Raw genomic sequence first — 18,694 nt, 5'->3', positions numbered from 1 at the left:
AGTTTTATGAGATCAGTTATCTTGGTGTTCTTTTTGATAGCATGCTGAATTTTTTTTACTCGCATTAAATGTGCTGCCATGCGAGGCCTTCATTCTCTTTCTGTTGGCTCAACATCTCGCGAGAATCCGGTTCTCCTACAGCCTTCTACAAATGTTACACCGTGATATGTCGTGCTCAACTTGAGTACATATGCATATCTGAATTGGAATGGCCTTGCTAAATCCAGCAGTAGCGCCACTGAGTGAGTCCAGAAAACTTTCATAAGCATTTACCCCCATCGTTTCACTAGAATCCTTTCAACACTGCTGGAATATTATATTTGCCATCAGTTAATGGCCGGCAATCGCGCTGAGCTGTTATTTATTTACAAGCTAGTTCAGGGTGAGATATTCTGCCCTTCTCGGTCGTAATAATTTTCAAACTTTGCGTAAGTTATCGAGAGAGAATCGACCGTTGCATGTACCTACCAGCTTCTTACAACACTCTATCCTTTACAGAATACCGAGTCTCTCTAACGTCAACTTTCTTGATTCTATCCCTCTCTCCCTGCATCTTCGTCTTTATCTCTCACTATCTATCTGTCCTGTCTTCTACTCTCTTCTGTTTACTTCCATTTTTCCTGGCGGCAAGGGTTAACCTTGTGCAAATAGCCTACCTTGGTCTAGGCGCATTGGGTTATAGTGGCGTTGTACGGCTGGCGTCTGCAGGTTTCAGCATCCGTAAACTTGCAGCGTCCCCTCGTTGGTCTCCGTGGTGCATGGCCGCCAACGCTACTGAACAACATACAATTAGCATGCAACAAGCATTTCCTTTACTTAGTGATCGTGCCTCCTCAAAGCGGGTACGCACCGATGATATCAATTTTTTCATCCGGCCAAAACAAACCTTTCCTCATTTCCACGTTATACACTGCGAAAAAACTAACAAGCAAGCCAGAACAGTATCCCCCTTCGTAGTGGCTAGGTCCTTAACCGAAACTCTCGGTGCCGGGTACAAGGTTACCAAAATGGCCAGTGGAGATCTACTCCTTGAAATACGTGACAAAGACCAATTCGATAAACTGAACACCCTCACAAGGTTTGGAGACACACCCATCAGTATTACGGCACACAGGTCTATGAACTCATCTCGCGGGGTCGTATCGGACGCAGATTTGCTTTACCTTGCCGAGGCTGAACTTCTTGAAGGATGGAAGAGCGAGAACGTGACAAACGTACAGCGTATTAAGATAAGAAGAGATCAAAAAGAAATACCAACAAAGCACTTAGTACTGACCTTTGCTTCGAGCGATTTGCCTGAAACAATTCAGACTGGGTATACAAAGACATCTGTGAGGCCATATATTCCCAACCCCCGCCGTTGCTTCCAGTGTCAGAGATATGGCCACGGTTCGCAAAGCTGTCGTGGCAAGAAAACTTGTGCTCTGTGTGGAGTCGTGGGCCATGCGTCTGACAACTGCGAAGCACCTGCACACTGTGTGAACTGTGGCGGTAATCATGCCGCGTACTCACGTTCTTGTTCTTTCTGGAAAAAAGAAAAAGAGATCATCACTTTAAAGATAAAAGAAAACATTACATTTAAACAAGCAAGAAAAAGAGTCTCGCCATTTTATGGCCCCACATATGCTGATGCGGCGCGCCAGGGGGCAGTGTCGCACCAGCCCTCGCCACTCCTTCGGCCTGCGCAGAGCGAGCCATTGGCTGTGGCGCCTGCCCCCAAGGCGGCAGTAGTTGAGTCTACTCCGCCTACTATTGAACAGAGACCAGGGACTCCAGGGTCCTCGGGTCTCAAGGCCTCACCTCGCCAGGCGAGGCCCAAGCTTCAAAAAACCAGCTCGCATGAGCGGGCATCCAGTGCCTCCGAGGAGGCAATGGATACGACGGCACCCCTGGTGCCAAAAGAGCGGCGCGGCTCTCTGGAGCGCGCCAAGAAAACTAAAAAGCTCATAACAGGGCCTGATAATAGCCCTGCTACTTGAGCTCGACCTTTCAGCTTAAACAAGTCACTCCCTTAACGTACACACAGCACTACTTTACTTCCAATATGGAAACACAAATTATACATTGGAACGTCAGAGGCCTGCTTAAAAACCTCGACGACGTCCAAGAGCTTTTATACAAACACTCACCTCAAGTGCTGTGTGTACAGGAAACACATCTGAAATCCTCCATTACAAATTTTTTACGTGCTTACGTCATATACCGAAAGGACCGAGATGATGCTGTGGCGTCATCCGGTGGCGTAGCCATCATTATTAACCAAGGAGTAGCGTGTACACATTTACCACTCCAGACATCCCTTGAGGCGGTGGCTGTTCGAGCAGTACTTTTAAACAAACTCGTCACCATCTGCTCTTTGTATGTACCTCCCCACCACCGTCTTGAAAGACGTGAATTTCAGTCTTTAATAGATGAACTGCCTGAACCCTATTTGCTTCTTGGGGACCTAAATGCACATAGTGGACTGTGGGGCGATTCTCGCTCTGATGCACGAGGTCGTCTGATTGAACAATTTCTCTTCTCTTCCGGTGCCTGTTTGTTGAATAGGAAAGAGCCAACATACTATAACGTTGCCAACAAAACTTACTCGTCTATCGACCTCAGCATCGTATCACCTTCACTCCTACCCCTACTCAAATGGAAAACCATAAATAATCTATATGGTAGTGACCATTTTCCTGTAGTGCTGAGTTCACAAACAACATATGAAGGTCCTCTACACGTTCCCAAATGGCTGATAAACAAAGCAGACTGGGAACAGTTTCATAATACTACACGTTTGAGTTGGACAGACATATGTAGGTTAAACATGGATGAAGCTGTGCAGTATTTCACAGCTTTTCTAACTGACGCAGCAGCCAGGTGCATACCGCAAACATCTGGAATGCCCGGCAAACGACACGTTCCTTGGTGGAACACGGACTGTCGTAATGCGCGAAAGGAACAGAACAGGGCATGGAGATTGCTGCGCAACTCGCCAACAGCGGAAAATCTTGACACGTTCAAGAAAATAAAGTCTCAAGGAAGGAGAACGCGTCGGCAGGCCAGAAGAGAAAGCTGGCAGAAGTTTTTGTCAGGGATCAATTCATACACACAGGAGGCAAAAGTCTGGAACATGGTCGGTAGAATAGCAGGGAAACAAGTACACATACTTCCACTCGTAAACACTCAAGGTGATACCTTGGAAGATCAGGCGAACTTCCTCGGTGCACACTTTGAACGGGTATCCAGCTCGTCCCACTATACTGACACTTTCCAAAAATACAGAACAAGAATAGAAAAGCAGAAACTCGAACACAAATCCACTAGATACGAGGCATATAACCAAGCTTTCAGTCTAGCGGAGCTCCGAACATCTGTAAACTCCTGCAGCACTTCTGCCCCAGGTTCTGACCGTGTGGTGTATGAAATGCTAAAAAACCTACCAGCCGAAACACGAAAAACCCTACTTTGTTTGTACAATGCTATCTGGTTTTCTGGCACTATCCCTACCTCCTGGAAAGAGGCTATTATTATTCCCATTTTGAAAGAGGGCAAGGACCCTTCTTTACCCTCGAGTTATAGGCCTATAGCACTTACAAGCTGCTTGTGCAAAGTCTTCGAAAAAATGATAAACTGCCGACTTGTACATTTTCTTGAAACAAACAATTTGCTCGACCCATTTCAGTGCGGGTTTCGAGAAAGTAGATCCACCACAGACCACCTTGTTCGTATCGAGGCACAGATCAGAGACGCCTTTGTCCATAAACAATATTTTCTCTCTGTGTTCCTCGATATCGAAAAGGCGTATGATACAACATGGCGTTTCGGAATTCTTAGAGACCTGTCCCACCTTGGTGTGCGCGGAAGAATGTTTCATATAATCGAAAGTTACCTGTCAAACCGGACATTCCGTGTCCGTCTGGGCAGTGTGCTCTCTCAAACATTTGTCCAGGAAACAGGCGTGCCACAAGGTGGCGTGCTTAGTTGCACACTTTTTAATATCAAAATGAATTCTTTGCACTTGTCCATTCCCCGCAATATGTTCTATTGTACATATGTCGACGACGTTCAGCTTGGCTTCAAGTCATGCAACTTAGCCATATGTGAGCGGCAGGTTCAGCTGGGTTAAAAAAGGTCTCCAAATGGGCAGATGAAAACGGATTTCGTCTTAACCCACAAAAAAGCACGTGTGTCTTGTTTTCTCGAAAGAGAGGCATGCACTCCGAACCTGACATTCGACTGAACGGGCAACGTCTGTCCGTCAAAGCCGAGTACAAATTCTTAGGCTTAATCTTGGACAACAAGTTGACCTTCGTACCGTACATTAAGTATTTAAAAACAAAATGTTTAAAAGCCATGAATGTTATAAAAGTGTTGTCACGTACTACGTGGGGTAGTGATAGGCAATGCCTCATAAACCTCTATAAAAGCCTCATTCGCACCCGCTTAGATTATGGGGCCGTTGTCTATCAGTCTGCTACTCAAAGTGCCTTGAAGATGCTGGACCCCGTGCACCATTTGGGCATCCGCCTTTCTACGGGTGCTTTTCGCACCAGCCCCGTAGAAAGCCTTTATGTTGAGTCAATTGAGTGGTCGCTTCATCTGCAAAGAACCTACATGTCCTTTGTATACTTCCTTAAGGTGAAAGCAGACAAGAGGCACCCCTCATACTCTACTATTAATGACTTGTCCAGCTCCATTCTTTTTCAAAACAGGCCTTCAATGAGGCAGCCCTTCTCAGTTCGCCTGAAGGGTCTAGCTGAGGACACTGGAGTGTCACTCGAACACAGTTTAATGGCTCCTGTAGCATACCCGCCACCGTGGCAGTGGCAGACTATAGACTGCGATGTGTCTTTTCTAGAAGTTACAAAACATGCGCCCATTGCCCATATGCGAACATACTTCCTGGAACTTCAACACAAATACACACGTCCTGAGTTTTTTACAGATGCCCCTAAGTCTAACTCCTCTGTGTCCTACGCTGCTGTTGGCCCTTCCTTTTCGGATGCTGGCCCTCTACATCCACGCACAAGTATCTTCACAGCGGAAGCTTACGCGATACTTGTGGCAGCTAAACACATTAAACAATTACAAATACAAAAAGCAGTAATTTATACAGACTCCCTCAGTGTGGTAACGGCTCTGCACAGTCTTAAAAAACAAAAAAACCCTTTCCTTGTCTCACTTTACTCCTTATTTTGCACACTCTACACACTCAACCAACATGTTGTGGTGTGCTGGGTGCCGGGGCACCGTGAAATCCAAGGCAACGTGAGGGCGGATCAGCTCGCTGCATCCGTCCACAAAAACACTGCCCCTACACCCATATCAATCCCGGTCCTTGATCTGAAGCCGTCTCTCAAACGAAACCTCAGGGACTACTGGCAGAGCAAGTGGGATACACACACACGAAACAAACTACACGTTATCAAGCCACACCTTGGCCATTGGCCACCAGTATCAAAATCACGTCTAACAGAGGTAACACTAACAAGACTCAGGATAGGACACATATACACGACTCACACACATCTTTTGTCCGGTGGTGATCCACCATTGTGTGATAAATGTGGTGAGGCATTAACAGTTCTTCACGTTTTAATTAAATGTAAACAATTAGACACTCTAAGAAGACAACACTTCCCACTATCCTACCAACAACATATACCTTTACACCCTGCAATGTTCGTCGCTAGGGAACCGCTTTTTAGTCACAAATCATTATTAGCGTTTTTAAAGGAAATCCATAATTTTCATATCATATACCCGGGCATACCGTAGCACGACCTCTCTAGAGAGGTTTTTGCTGCGGTGGCTACACAGGAAAGCACTTGCCTCACGGCCCTTGCACGCAAGGGTACTAACGTGTGAGGTACTTGTGCTAATGCCATACATGTCCACCATCGTTTTTCATTATCACCAACTTTTGTCACCTATTCACACCATGCACACCTTTCACGGCGTAGTCATGATTTTATTACTTGTATGTTTTTACCCGCTTTACTGCGAGGAATTTTATGGCCCTTATACAGCCGCTAATCACAACCATTGTCCACATTCCTGTCTCATGAGCTGGCGCTCTTTGGCCATGAAATGGCCCTTGCGCCAAAAAAACACCATATATCATCAACTTTCTTGATTCGTTATGTTTTTCATTGTCTACAGTCATTTTTTTTGTCAGTGAGGGCTGCCCTGTCCTAACGTAGATTTGCAAATGCACAGATTCTTCCCTTTTCCGTCTTTCAGGAAGCTTTCGGCACGGTTGTCTATATTCCACATTATTTTTCAGTCCAATTCCATGAATATCTACTCTTTTGTTTGTTGTTCCCATTGTGCATTGATTTTTTTTCGACAGCTCATTTTTGCTCTTTTCATTGATTTGCTTTTCTGTGGACAGTCTGTAATGTATTGTTTATTTTTGTTTTATTTTCGCGCGCGCCAGCACGAAAAACCCTGTGGTTGTTCTTGGATACGTTAAAAATGATGGATTGATTATTGGTTGATTGAATATTATTATTATCATTATCAATCCTTGCGAAATAAGATGAAAATTTGGCTGAAACGCGTCTTCGTAGCCAGCGTACACGAAGCAGTGATTTCAGCTCCACGGAATGCCTGTCTCAAAGGTCCTCCACGTGCAGCTTTCTTGGCTCGCGGGAGTAAGATGAAATCCATTGTCCGAGAAAACTCGCCTGACTGCATTGGTTGCAAGGGGTGCGCACAGTAAAAAAAATACAAAAAAGGGCGCTCATCGGATGGGCGGATAATTCGGAGAACGTTGTTCGAAGAAGCGCACGTAGGCGCCCTGCAGCCCTGCCGTGGCTTACACCAGTCTGTCGAAACAGCAGGAAAGAGTGTGCCGCGGCCCATTAAAGTAACGACGAAGAAAATAGTTTGCACAAACATTCAGTCGTATGGCAATAACATTGCGTCAATAATTGTTAAAAAATGAAACGTCGTTCGCCAATAAGCTCAGGAAAATTTAGTTCTAGTGAAAAGTGCGTAAACCATTGATATCAAGGAGTAACGTAATGTTCATTGTGATGTTCATTGTCAAGCCTGCAGGCACTGCATCCATCCGCGCCATTGTTGCTTTTTTGCTCGCCGGAGTCATGGGTGCCGTGCTGATCGAGTTTGTTAATTTTCATTCCTTTTGCTCTTATTTCGTGTTCAACTACTGCTCCAATTTACACAAGATAATCGCGCAGCTCTCAGGAATCTACTTCGCTTTACGTGGCGAAATTGTGGATGGACGTGGAAGTGTTTTTGTGTGCGTGTGCGTCTGTACGCTGGTGGATTGGCGATCGTCAACTTTTCGTGCGAGAAAAAAATGGATACCCGTGCTTGCGGGCAAGCGTTTCTTCAAAACTTCTTCCTAAAGCAGTACGAATGGACGTGGTGGCTTTAAGGTGTGAATAGGTTATCAGGATTAACAGGCTCCTTGAAAGACAGGTCTCGATTAAATGTTAAGGTAAGTTCATCATTTTCATTAACTTCGCACGTTGTTCATAAATGTTGTGATAACTCGAAAACATACCACATTGCATGCTTGCTGAGTAAATAACTTTATGCTAATCGTGGTTACGTCATTAGGCTGTTTTGATTAAGCGATATGACAACACTTTCTTTTTTTTCACTTAATCCAGACAGTGCTCTCTTTAATCAAAAAATCTACGCCAGGAAAATGTTGGTTTCGTGCCATTGTACTTTTCATAAATATATTGATGTAAATATACTTGTGTTGTATTTTTCTCATTTTAACGCTTGAGGAAAAACCAAGAATAAATTACAACTTGCGCAATTACAAATAAAAAAGAGTTGCATATCTCCAACTCTAAGGGTGTCATGAGATTTATGAGCCCACGTTTGAATTTGTCTTGCATTTGAATATATCTTTCTTCGTCTACGTTTCACTTGTTTTTATATTTACGTGTGTTTTGATAAGGACACGCAGTTAAAATTTTGTTGCTAGTTTGATTCTTCAAAACAGGGTGCTATGTCACGGATCCAAATGGAAAAACTTAAGAATAGCCCGTAATTTCGTTTCCGCCATCTACAATCAGGGTGATATAAGTGTAAATTTGACTGGAATACGTACATCACAGGCGACATTATCGTTACTGATGTCGCAACATCGCGTGGTTATCTTGAGGAACTGCGCATACCCGCATACATAAATACACAAAATAATGTGATGTCACGTTTTAATCCGTGAGCACTGTAGATAATTTTACGCAAGCCGACAAATAAACTGATATGATGCATTAGGGCTTGCTACTGTGTGAAAAAACTGGGGGACCGTTAAGCTCCGTTTTTCACAGTTAAACGTGATAGCAGTATCGATCCTGTTTCTTGTGCGTAATTCAATCACTTAGTGTGTACTCTTTATTGCATGATGCTACTTGAACAAATTTAATTGTGGAATAGTACTGTGTAATTGAGAAGGTTGAAAGTGTCTCAATGAAGGTTTCGCACATGGCTGCATTTTGTGTAAAAAAGGGGTAACATAGTTTAAAGAACAAGAAATATTATGTAATTACTGAGTTGCGCGAAAAAATTGGAATACAAAAGGAAGACACCTAGACGCAGCACACACTGACAACTGAAACAATGTTGGAGAACACAGACATACGTATATATGCGGTTACGAGAACACGTGCAGTGAAAGAAAAAGATTAGATGAGCAGACAGATTGTATAAATGATGCGCTTCCAGGAAAGCTACCTCAGTAGCAAGCAACATAAGTGAGAGTTACGTGACACATGAATCCCCAGCTTTGTTTATGAAACACGCCTCTCCGATTTTCCGCGCTATACCATGTCACTGAATCTAGCTTTAACTACCGTATTCCAAACAAGGGCGCGCAGCCACACTCTCTACAATATGATGATTGGTTAGAGAATGGTTGTTAATTCCTTTAGAGAAGCTTTGTGATCTACAATTATACAAATAAATTCTAAATAATACTTCCCACACGACAGCGCAGTGCCGTCCACCACACGATGTCCACACTGTGAAAGAAAATGATCAGATGTCTGCTCATCTAATCATTTTTTTCCACCTCACGTGTTGTCGTAACCGCATACATATGTCTGTTTTCTCCAATGAAGTCTAAGTTGTTAGTGTGCGCTGTGTCCAGGTGTCTTCCTTTCGCACTTCAAATTTTTTCGCGCAACTATGTTAAGATGAAGTACCAACTCGCCCAGCAGAACGTGCTTCTCAATATAATGTGTGTGAAATATTTTAGAACTTTATGCACCCACTACGCAGTCGTGAGGGAATACGTGCAGTAACAAGTGTGCCTTTTGTAATGGTTGGCTGTCTTTAGACCGCGAAGTCACGTTGGTAATAACGTGTTGTGATGCTTGATGACAATGCACGCTTGTATCATGCAATATAGCTGCGATAATAAATGTTGTTGTGAAACCTGTATGCAGGATACATGTATTTGTTAAGCATGACAGTTATTTTCCTTGCATTTACAACAAGAGAAAGTTATTCATGCTTTATTTCCAAGCAGATGCATAGCGGTGTAGTAGGGCACTTGCATGCCATGCAAATTGCCTGCATGATTTCGATCATCACTCAAACCCGAAAATTTATAATATTTGTTTTATTTGCATTCTCTCAATTTTCGATCATTGACAAGACGATTTTTCACGCAGAGCCACCGATGCCTTCGCCGGAATTTCTGCAGAATGAGCTCTTTACCACTGTTACGGTAATGATGCATTATTGGCAAAATGGAAAGCGGAGTACGTTTACAAAGTACATTTTAGTGTCCCGTTGGCAAGAAATATTGTTAAATGCAACCGTTCCTACGCGCACAAAGACCTATAGACACCACTTTTAGCAGTCGTTCTATAGGTCATTAGTCACAATACTTGTACATAACAAGCTTGCATACCAATCACTTTCCACCAAACTCCTTAAAAGTTGATTATCAGCTCATTTAAGTCATTCAATGCACACGCAGTTCATACGGTCAACAGCAAGTCATTATTTCGTTTTGACTGACTATGGACGCTCCATTGACACGCAAGAAAAGTTTTAAACATAACACACTGTGAAAAATATCTTTACGAAACTCAAATTGGGTTCCTTTATGCTATTTATTTTTGTCAAGTTGGAATCGATAAAGCGGAATATTTACTTGCACCGTACTAGGTCTCAGACCGTGTTGACCATAGGTTCAAGATAAAGAATAATCGCATGCAAGACTGACGTGTTTCAAAATGATTTTTTACCAAAAAAAATTACAAGATGGAACCAGCTGCCTTCTAGCATTGCCTCTACACTCCCAAATATTTGTTTTATTTCATGTTAGAATTGTTCCTATTTATATGTTAGAACATGTTCCGATTTATATATGAATTTCTCATGCAGATTGTGATTCAGGTGACTTTGATTATTTGTTTGGCTGACTATGTATTTTTTGTATTCTACTTTTTGTAAATGCTCCCCCAATGTAATGCCACTTGGTGCTGTGGGTAATGAAATAAATAGATAAATAAAAAGTGTCGATAAGTAAGCAATTAATTTAAGCACAAAGAATGTATCTCTTCAGGAAAAGTGGACTAACAGTGACATGTGCCCACCACAAACTTTAAATATGATTCCAAGGTACATTCTAGCATATAGTTGTTGAGAATAACTTGAGATATAATGAGGATAACTTAATTGAATAAGAATGTTCAGGGGGTATGTACTGCCTTTGTTTTGGAGATGATAGTGACTGCATGCAGACCTTTCAACAAACAGGTATATTTCTAGCTGAAGAATGATTTGAGCAGCTATATTTTTTGCCGGTGACACAGGCTGAACTAATATAGATGAATAATTTGAATGGCTTTATATAAAGGTATTCATATAAGGCCATATATAGAAGCATCCATATAAGACCTTATATGGATGCTTCTATATATAGCCATATATGGCCATATACAGCAACAACCCATATATGGGGATATAAAACCCATCTATGGCTATATCAGGATTTGAACATATCAGGTTATATACGGCCCATATATGGGGATTCCATATATGGGCCAGATATGCCCAATTCCTGATGTAGCAATATATGGGGATTTTTATATAAGTCCATATATAGGATTTTTGTAAGGGTTCGCTTGTGGCTGTCTGTTTTATTAAACGTGGAGTGTTTTATAATCGCACCTACTCAAAAAGCAGGCGTCGGCGGTGCGGTTGACGCTGTCCCTGCGCCTGCTGGCCCAAGTTTTTTTTTTTGCGATCTAATGTGCACATGGCCAAGCATAAGTATGACGTATTGCTAACATTGTATAGAAGAAACAAGACCTGACGTCACTTCCTCTAAATAAACTTTAGCCAGTCGGCAACTCAATTATAAATCGCTACAATTGAATCGAACAATCATTTTGACTTCCACTCCAAAATGTTCTCTCCTCTATGCAGAATGTCAGCGATGCATGCACGCAAGGTGACCTCGCGTACGCCGCAGCACGAGTGCGTTACGAAGACATAACATCCGCTGGAGAGGAACGGTCGCTGAGCCGACGAAACTGCATGTGCGCTCAACATCAGTGACCGTCTTGCCTTCTTCTCGCACTGTGCCGACGCCATCACGTCTGGCGCGAAAGCCCCGCTCTGAAAGCGTACAACGCTTCGCACTCTCCCTCGAGGCTTCCCCAGTTTCTCTTTCCAACTACCTTCCATGGCCCCGCAGAAGCAGGAGACAGGGAGAAGGTCTAGACGTCACCGGCTCTGCGACAACCGTGGGCTGGTTACGGGTGCGCTTTGGTCACTGATGATCGCTCAATCGCACTGTGAGGTTTACGGTGTTCAGTGCATATGTTGGGGAATGTAAGAACGAATATCGAGATGTTTTGCTTGTTGGAGAAGAACGCCGCACGTGGTCAGAGTTTTGTGCATAAGGTATGAAACACTGCGCGTTACATAGAAGTGCCAATTCACAATCTTTATTCTTCACTAGTCTACCTCGACGAATACTTGGCTTACTGAAAGACGCCGTTCGGCCAAATGTGCAATGCTTTGATTTCGATGCAGAATAGAATGCTGTAAATGAACGCGATACTGATATTGCCATTGTGCTACCAAAACGCAATCAAAATACAGATGACGAAAAAAGGGGACGATCATAACTCAAGCACTTTCACTGTGACGGACGTGGGGAGTGAATGTAGGGCGGCTAATCATAGCTTTTCACAATATTCCGGCAATATCACTCATCATATTCTTAAGTGGTACGATCACAGAGCCTAATTATCTAGAGTAAGTGGAATTCGGTTGACCACTTGATAAATATCGCTACGCCATATACTAGTAATACTTCCCCAACTTCGAAGCCTTACGTGTCACCCAACACTCCCCTTTCGTGACAAGCGCCGGGTCGGCGCTTTAACGCCGCGGGGTAGTACCACAAAGCAGTAGTGGGATTGGGGCACAAAGCGGTAAAGGGTTTCTGCCTGAAGAAAAGACTACGAAGGGGATAGAGACCGGTTCCAGCCCATCTCCGTTTCATGGCCGATCCCCCGTAATGGGTTGCACCAGGACTCTGAGGAACAACCAACCAACCATCTGCGTGCCAGCTATTGTGGCCGCGTGTAAACATCGTAAATATCCGCAAATATACGTTTATTTGTAAGATTAGGATGTCTAATAATATGAGGGCAATGTAATACAACAACAATACGTATCCCAATTTTCACCGATATACGCGTCTCCAAAAGGGGAAATGCTAGAATGCTTCTGTCACAGACGAAGTAATACTTCCTTTCAATGATGTATTTAAGAAACATGCAGTAGCTGCCATGATTTTTTTCACCAATTGGACCAAAGTAAAAGCAAGAGCGGGAAACAATACTAGCCTTCAGTGCAGCCAGAAGGTTTGTCGGTAATTTTTGCTCGCACTCGGCTTGAGACGCGTCTTGATCCCGATCAAACGCTGACGTGTGTACGTTTGGCTCCGGCTACTTACCGTGTTATGACCACCTCTTCAGGTCCTTGGACCCTGGATCACACATCACACCAACTGTAAGTGGACCTGGCACCCATTCGACACCTTGTTGGGATGTGATAATGCTCCTTGAGAACAGTGCTGACTGTTTATTGTTCAGCTCGACCGCTTCCGCGCTAGGCCTAACCGCCGGCCTAGTATGAGTGGAGGCGCCCAGCGCGACGCGGCCAGCGTCGCAGCGGGCGTCGCTGCTGGAGGCGACGCCGCTCGCTCATGGCGTGCTCTACATGCTGACCTTCGTCCCACTGGTTCATCGGCTGACACCTGCGCAGCGGATCTGAAGAAACCATCTTCATGGGAGCCTAAACCTCCACCACTGCCCGATGCGGACTACAAGGTGATTCTTCGGATACGCGGGGGTCTCGACTGTACCAAGTTGCACCCCTGTGTCTTACGACAACTCGTTCTCAAAGCAGTTGGACTTCCCATCAGCAGCCCTGATCAAATCAGGGTCAATCCCACCAGTCACACAGTGCTCGTGAGTACGTCAAGCATGGACCGAGCAGATTTATACCACAACATCCGGACCTTAAAGTTCAACGGAGTCCCCTACGAAGTCGTCACCCACGTTGCCGACCCTGTAGATTCTTGTCGTGGAAGGTTTCATCTCCCTCTGGATTACGCTGACGAGGAAATCCTTCCAACCCTCCAAAGATGTAATCCAGCCATGACCATTGGGGCCGCTCGCCGACTGAGCACCACCGAAACCATCTTGGTTGTTTTCCGTGGCACGCACGTCCCTTTTTACATCAACTACGAAGGCTGCACGCTTCGCTGCCGCCCATTCCGACTGAAGGTGGAAGCCTGCACCCGTTGCCGAAAAATTGGACATCGCCAGGATGTCTGCCCCTCTACTCCCGATGCAATCTGTCACAAGTGCGGACTGAAGGATTCCTCAATGGACCATGAATGTGAACCCGTCTGTGTCGTGTGTGGTGGAGCTCACATCACCGGTTCCCCATTGTGCAAACAGCGTTACAAGACTAAAACACCTAAATACCAGACACCTAAGCCCTCAGAAGTTCCATCATCCCGGACACCGAGCCTTAATCGCTCGCAAGAGCGTGGCCCACAGCGGGGTCGCAGCAAGAGCAAGAGGCGGGGCCCAAACTCGACTCCCAAAGAACTTGACTTCCCGACCCAGTCAACGAACCCCCATTCCACCAGTCATCTGCCAAACCCATTAAAGGTAAGCTGGGCACAGGCAGCTTCCTCTAACTGCTCCTTATCTCAAAACATTAGCCTAGAAAAAGTTCTAGCTGAAAACGCTAGCCTCAAGGCAGAAATTCAAAAGTTAAAGCTCGAGCTACAATCCCGAATGCCCCTTAGCAATCTTTCGCAGCATTCCGAACCACGATCTTTCATTCCTGCTCAATCGCCCCCTGCTGTTGAACCCACGATACCTCTTCCTCCTACTGACATGGACACTACAATGCCTCGAGACACCTCCCAGCTGCCACCCTCAAATAAGCGCAAAACCCCTGCCACACCACGCGAAGAAGAATCTCTCAGCGACACAGTTCTAACTCTTAACGATAGGATAAACGCCCTCGAAAATAAAACACAGAAGAAATTCGCCGTCATTGAAAGTAAGATTTCTCACATAGAGAGCAGATTCACAGCTCAGGAGACGGGCCAAGCTGCCATAAATGACAAACTTGACAAGTTTCTAGATTTTGTACAAACTCAAATGCAGCAGACCACTGCATGGATTGCGGCCGTCACGGCCAATAATCCAAATATAGCCGTACCCGCCTTCTCTCCTACACCCCCTCCCGACAATGGCTGCAAACCCTAATCGCTCGAACTTTGTAGTATGGCAATGGAACTGCAGGGGGTTCCGCAAAAAGAAAGCGACTCTTCAACAATATTTGGCCTCCTGCCCCAAACCCCCTGCAGTCATTGCCCTACAAGAGACCCACGGAAACATAACTTTTCCCGGTTACAGTGTACACCAAACTAAATCTCTAAATTCTCCCGATACTGCAATATTAACGCAAAAACATTTGACGGTAACTCACTCTAATTTCGACGGCGTCGATGTGGAGCACAACTTTTTGGAGGTCCTTCCTTGTAAAACTCAAGAATCGCCTTTATACGTATTAAACGTCTATAGTAGGCCACAGGCGAAACACCATCGCTTCAATACTCTCTTTGCCCGAGCCATTGCGGCCGCGAAACATCACCCTCTCCTAATACTTGGTGATTTTAATGCACCAAATCAAGTATGGGGCCACTCTGTTTCTACACCCAAGGGTAGGGCTTTGTGGGTTCACATACAGGATCACCGCCTCACCCTCCACAACAATATAGACATGCCCACTAGATTAGGTAATAGTGTAGCTAAAGATACATCTCCCGATCTTACACTCAGCCATCGCGTTCACTTTGTCACATGGACCAACCTGAACATTAACTTCGGTAGTGACCACTACATTATTCAAACTACCATACACTTCCGACACAAACCTTTAGCTCCCAAGCGCCTGAGCCTTATTAACTGGAACAAGTTTCGCGAGGCCCGTCACTGCTCGGCGCCTACTGAGATAGATGATATCTCGGAATGGGTACAGCAATTGCACACTGACACAAAAACGCATACCACCATGTTACCACCTGATACGCCTTTTACAATAGTTGACACCCGACTTCTTCACATGTGGGAAGCTAAGCAATCTCTCCTCAAACGCTGGAAGAAGAGGCGACACAATCGCCGACTGAGACTGAGAATTGCGAGACTCGATTTGCAAATTCAGGACTATGCCATACAGCTTGCTTGTCAACAATGGACCCAGAAATGCGAAAGCATGCATGGCCACCTAGACAGCAAGATGACATGGCAGCTCCTGCGGCATTTATTAGACCCTACCATATCACGTACCGCAAATAATCATCACATTAACAAACTACTTCACTCGCACAAAGGTAACTTAAACACTCTTTTTAATGATCTTCGCGACAAACACCTACCCAGCGCGTATCGATACGATGCACCTGACTATATCGGACAACCAAATGATGATCTCAGTAGCCCCATAACGGAGGCTGAGGTTAGACACGCGCTTGCGAACCTTCGCACCTCATCTGCACCAGGCCCTGACCTCGTCAATAATAAACTTCTCCGCAACTTAGATGAAAACTCAATTATAGCCCTCACTAAATTTTTTAACCACTGCTTCGACACTTCTACCTTGCCGGCTGCGTGGAAGGACGCCAGAGTTATTTTCATACCAAAACCTGGTAAGCCCATAAACACAGCCAACCTACGTCCGATTTCCCTCACTTCATGCATCGGGAAAACACTTGAACATGTAATCCTCAACCGCCTTAGCAAATTTATAGAAGAACACAACTTATACCCTCACGAAATGATAGGCTTCCGTAAATCCCTTTCCAGTCAAGATGTCATGCTTCGACTGAAGCATGACATCATTATCCCTAACTCTAGTCTCGATACTCAAGCAATTCTCAGTCTCGATCTCCATGGGGCTTTTAACAACGTCAGCCACACTGCCATATTGAGTGAACTGAGCGCTATAGGCGTTGGTAAAAAGATTCATGATTACATATCTGCGTTCCTTTCGAACCGTACGGCAACTATTTACATTGGGTCTGAACACTCTTGTTCTTACTCCTTGGGGAGTTTCGGCACACCTCAAGGATCAGTGTTATCACCTTTCCTTTTTAACATCGCGATGATGCCGCTGGCTCGAACGCTGAGATCCATATCAGATCTCAAATTTTCACTTTATGCAGATGATATTACCCTCTGGATGACAGGCGGCTCCGATGGTCACATTCAGGAAACTCTGCAGACTGCTGCTGACAGGGTGGTGGTTTGTGCGGGTAACATGAATCTGACCTGATCACCCACTAAATCTGAACTGCTCCTCCTTCCTGCCCATCGGGGCTCTGAAAAGCACATCTCTGATATACAAATAACACTGAACAATACACCCGTGCCTAAAGTTGACAGACTCAGGGTGCTTGGACTACACATACAACGAAATCGACTAAACACACACACCATTAAAGCACTTCAAACAACTGTGGACCACACTCTACGCCTTATAGGCAGGATATCTAATAAGCATGGCGGGCTACGAGAGGCAGAGCTCCTCCGCCTCATCCAAGCCTTCGTCCTCAATAAAGTGACTTATTCTCTCCCTTATCTGTTCCTTCTGAGAAGAGAACAAAATAACGTAGACACTTTGTTACGTAAAATCTACAAATTCGCTCTCGGAGTCCCCATTCGAACGTCCACCGCACGGCTCATGGAGACAGGCACATTGAACACCTTAACTGAACTTATTGAAGCACACTTAACTTCACAATATGCTCGTCTTTCCAACACACAGACCGGAAGATACATACTCGATACCCTCAGTATCAGGCCAACTCCAACCACTAACGCCAAACACACTATTCCGCGTGAAATACACAAGAATCTACTCATTCCGCCGCTCCCTAAAAACATGCACCCTGTGCACCACGAGCAACGTCGACGACAGCGTGCAAAAACTCTCGAAAAACGATTTTCTACTTCTAAAGAAGTGCTCTACGTTGACGCTGCCGAATACAGTACTCGTCCTTTTTTCGCCCTCTCAGTTGTGAATTCGCTAGGTCAGATATCTGCTGCTGCTTCTATTTCTGCTTCCTCTTCTGAGGAGGCGGAAGAAGCAGCCATAGCTCTGGCCCTTACAGTTCCAAATTATTCACTTATTATTAGTGATTCAAAAACTGCCATCTACAATTTTGGAGCGGGTAGGGTGTCCAAAACAGCCCTCTCCCTCCTTTTGGCCCATCCCCCGCAACAAGACACGGCTTTAATATGGACTCCCGCGCACGCGGGCCTTGCCGGTAACGAGGCGGCTCACGCCAGCGCCCGAGGATTTACGTTCCGGGCGCAGGCGCTGGAAGAGCCAGGCCCCGTTCCGACAACGGCACCGTTTGCTGCGCGGGATCGCCTTTTAACATTTCACGACATCTGTAGTCACTACCGCCTTGGTCGTTTATCCTTACCGCCGCTAACGTCGAAATCCATACGAAGGCGCGAAGTACTGTGGCGACAGCTGCAGACTCACACCTTTCCTTCTCCTTACATTCTTCACCTCATGTACCCTTCTCTTTACCCGTCCTCCTCCTGTAAATATTGCTCCGCACAGAAAGCAAATCTTAATCATATCATGTGGGGGTGCTCTAAGCACCCCCCTCCACCGTCCCTTCGAAAACTAATTAGTAATGAGGAGCAGTGGGAGGCTGCCATGCGCAGCTTGAAACCCGACGTCCAGGAGGCCATCCTGGGTTGGGCAGAGAGGGTTGCGGAGGACTATCGAGCGTAGCAATCTCTCCTCATCTCTCTTCCATTGCACCTTTCCTTTACAAAGGAAAAATAAAGTTTATACCTACCTACCTGCTCGCACTCGAGAAAAAAAAACAGAAAAGAAACACACGCACGCTAAATTTCCCGCGCGCTCTGCTTTCTGCCGTGGTCTCCGCCGCTCGAGGAGCCCACTATAAACGCGCCCTCTAGCGAGAGCCGCGTGATGCAGATTCACTGGCATCAGTGCGCGGCGATTGAGACGGCTGGACAGAACCACGCCGGCGCCCGCAATCTCGGAGTCCATGATTGCCTCCGTTATAGCGAGCGCGCGCACAATATTGGAGGCATAGAGTTTCATACAATAATAACTATAG

The 18,694-nt window shown here is 45.3% G+C and overlaps 1 protein-coding gene across 1 annotated transcript; it reads left to right on the top strand.

Annotated features, from left to right (window-relative positions):
* Nucleotides 1-12,919: 12,919 nt before the first annotated feature.
* LOC142803861 (uncharacterized) lies at nucleotides 12,920-18,409 on the top strand. Its single transcript, XM_075890098.1, has 2 exons — nucleotides 12,920-13,014; nucleotides 13,098-18,409. Exon 2 carries the CDS (start codon nucleotides 13,137-13,139, stop codon nucleotides 14,793-14,795), a length of 1,659 nt encoding a protein of 552 aa, XP_075746213.1. The 5' UTR covers nucleotides 12,920-13,014; nucleotides 13,098-13,136; the 3' UTR covers nucleotides 14,796-18,409.
* The last annotated feature ends 285 nt before the right edge of the window (nucleotides 18,410-18,694 follow it).

The sequence above is a fragment of the Rhipicephalus microplus genome, chromosome 3 (assembly GCF_043290135.1).
Source record: "Rhipicephalus microplus isolate Deutch F79 chromosome 3, USDA_Rmic, whole genome shotgun sequence".
Lineage (NCBI taxonomy): Eukaryota > Metazoa > Arthropoda > Arachnida > Ixodida > Ixodidae > Rhipicephalus > Rhipicephalus microplus.
The sequence above is the reverse complement of the archived record's forward strand: the minus strand, read 5'-3'. Positions and strand labels throughout refer to the sequence as shown.

Bases quoted from the DNA above. Each gene is read 5' to 3' on its own strand.
- LOC142803861 (XM_075890098.1), top strand. From the start codon at position 13,137: ATGAGTGGAGGCGCCCAGCGCGACGCGGCCAGCGTCGCAGCGGGCGTC.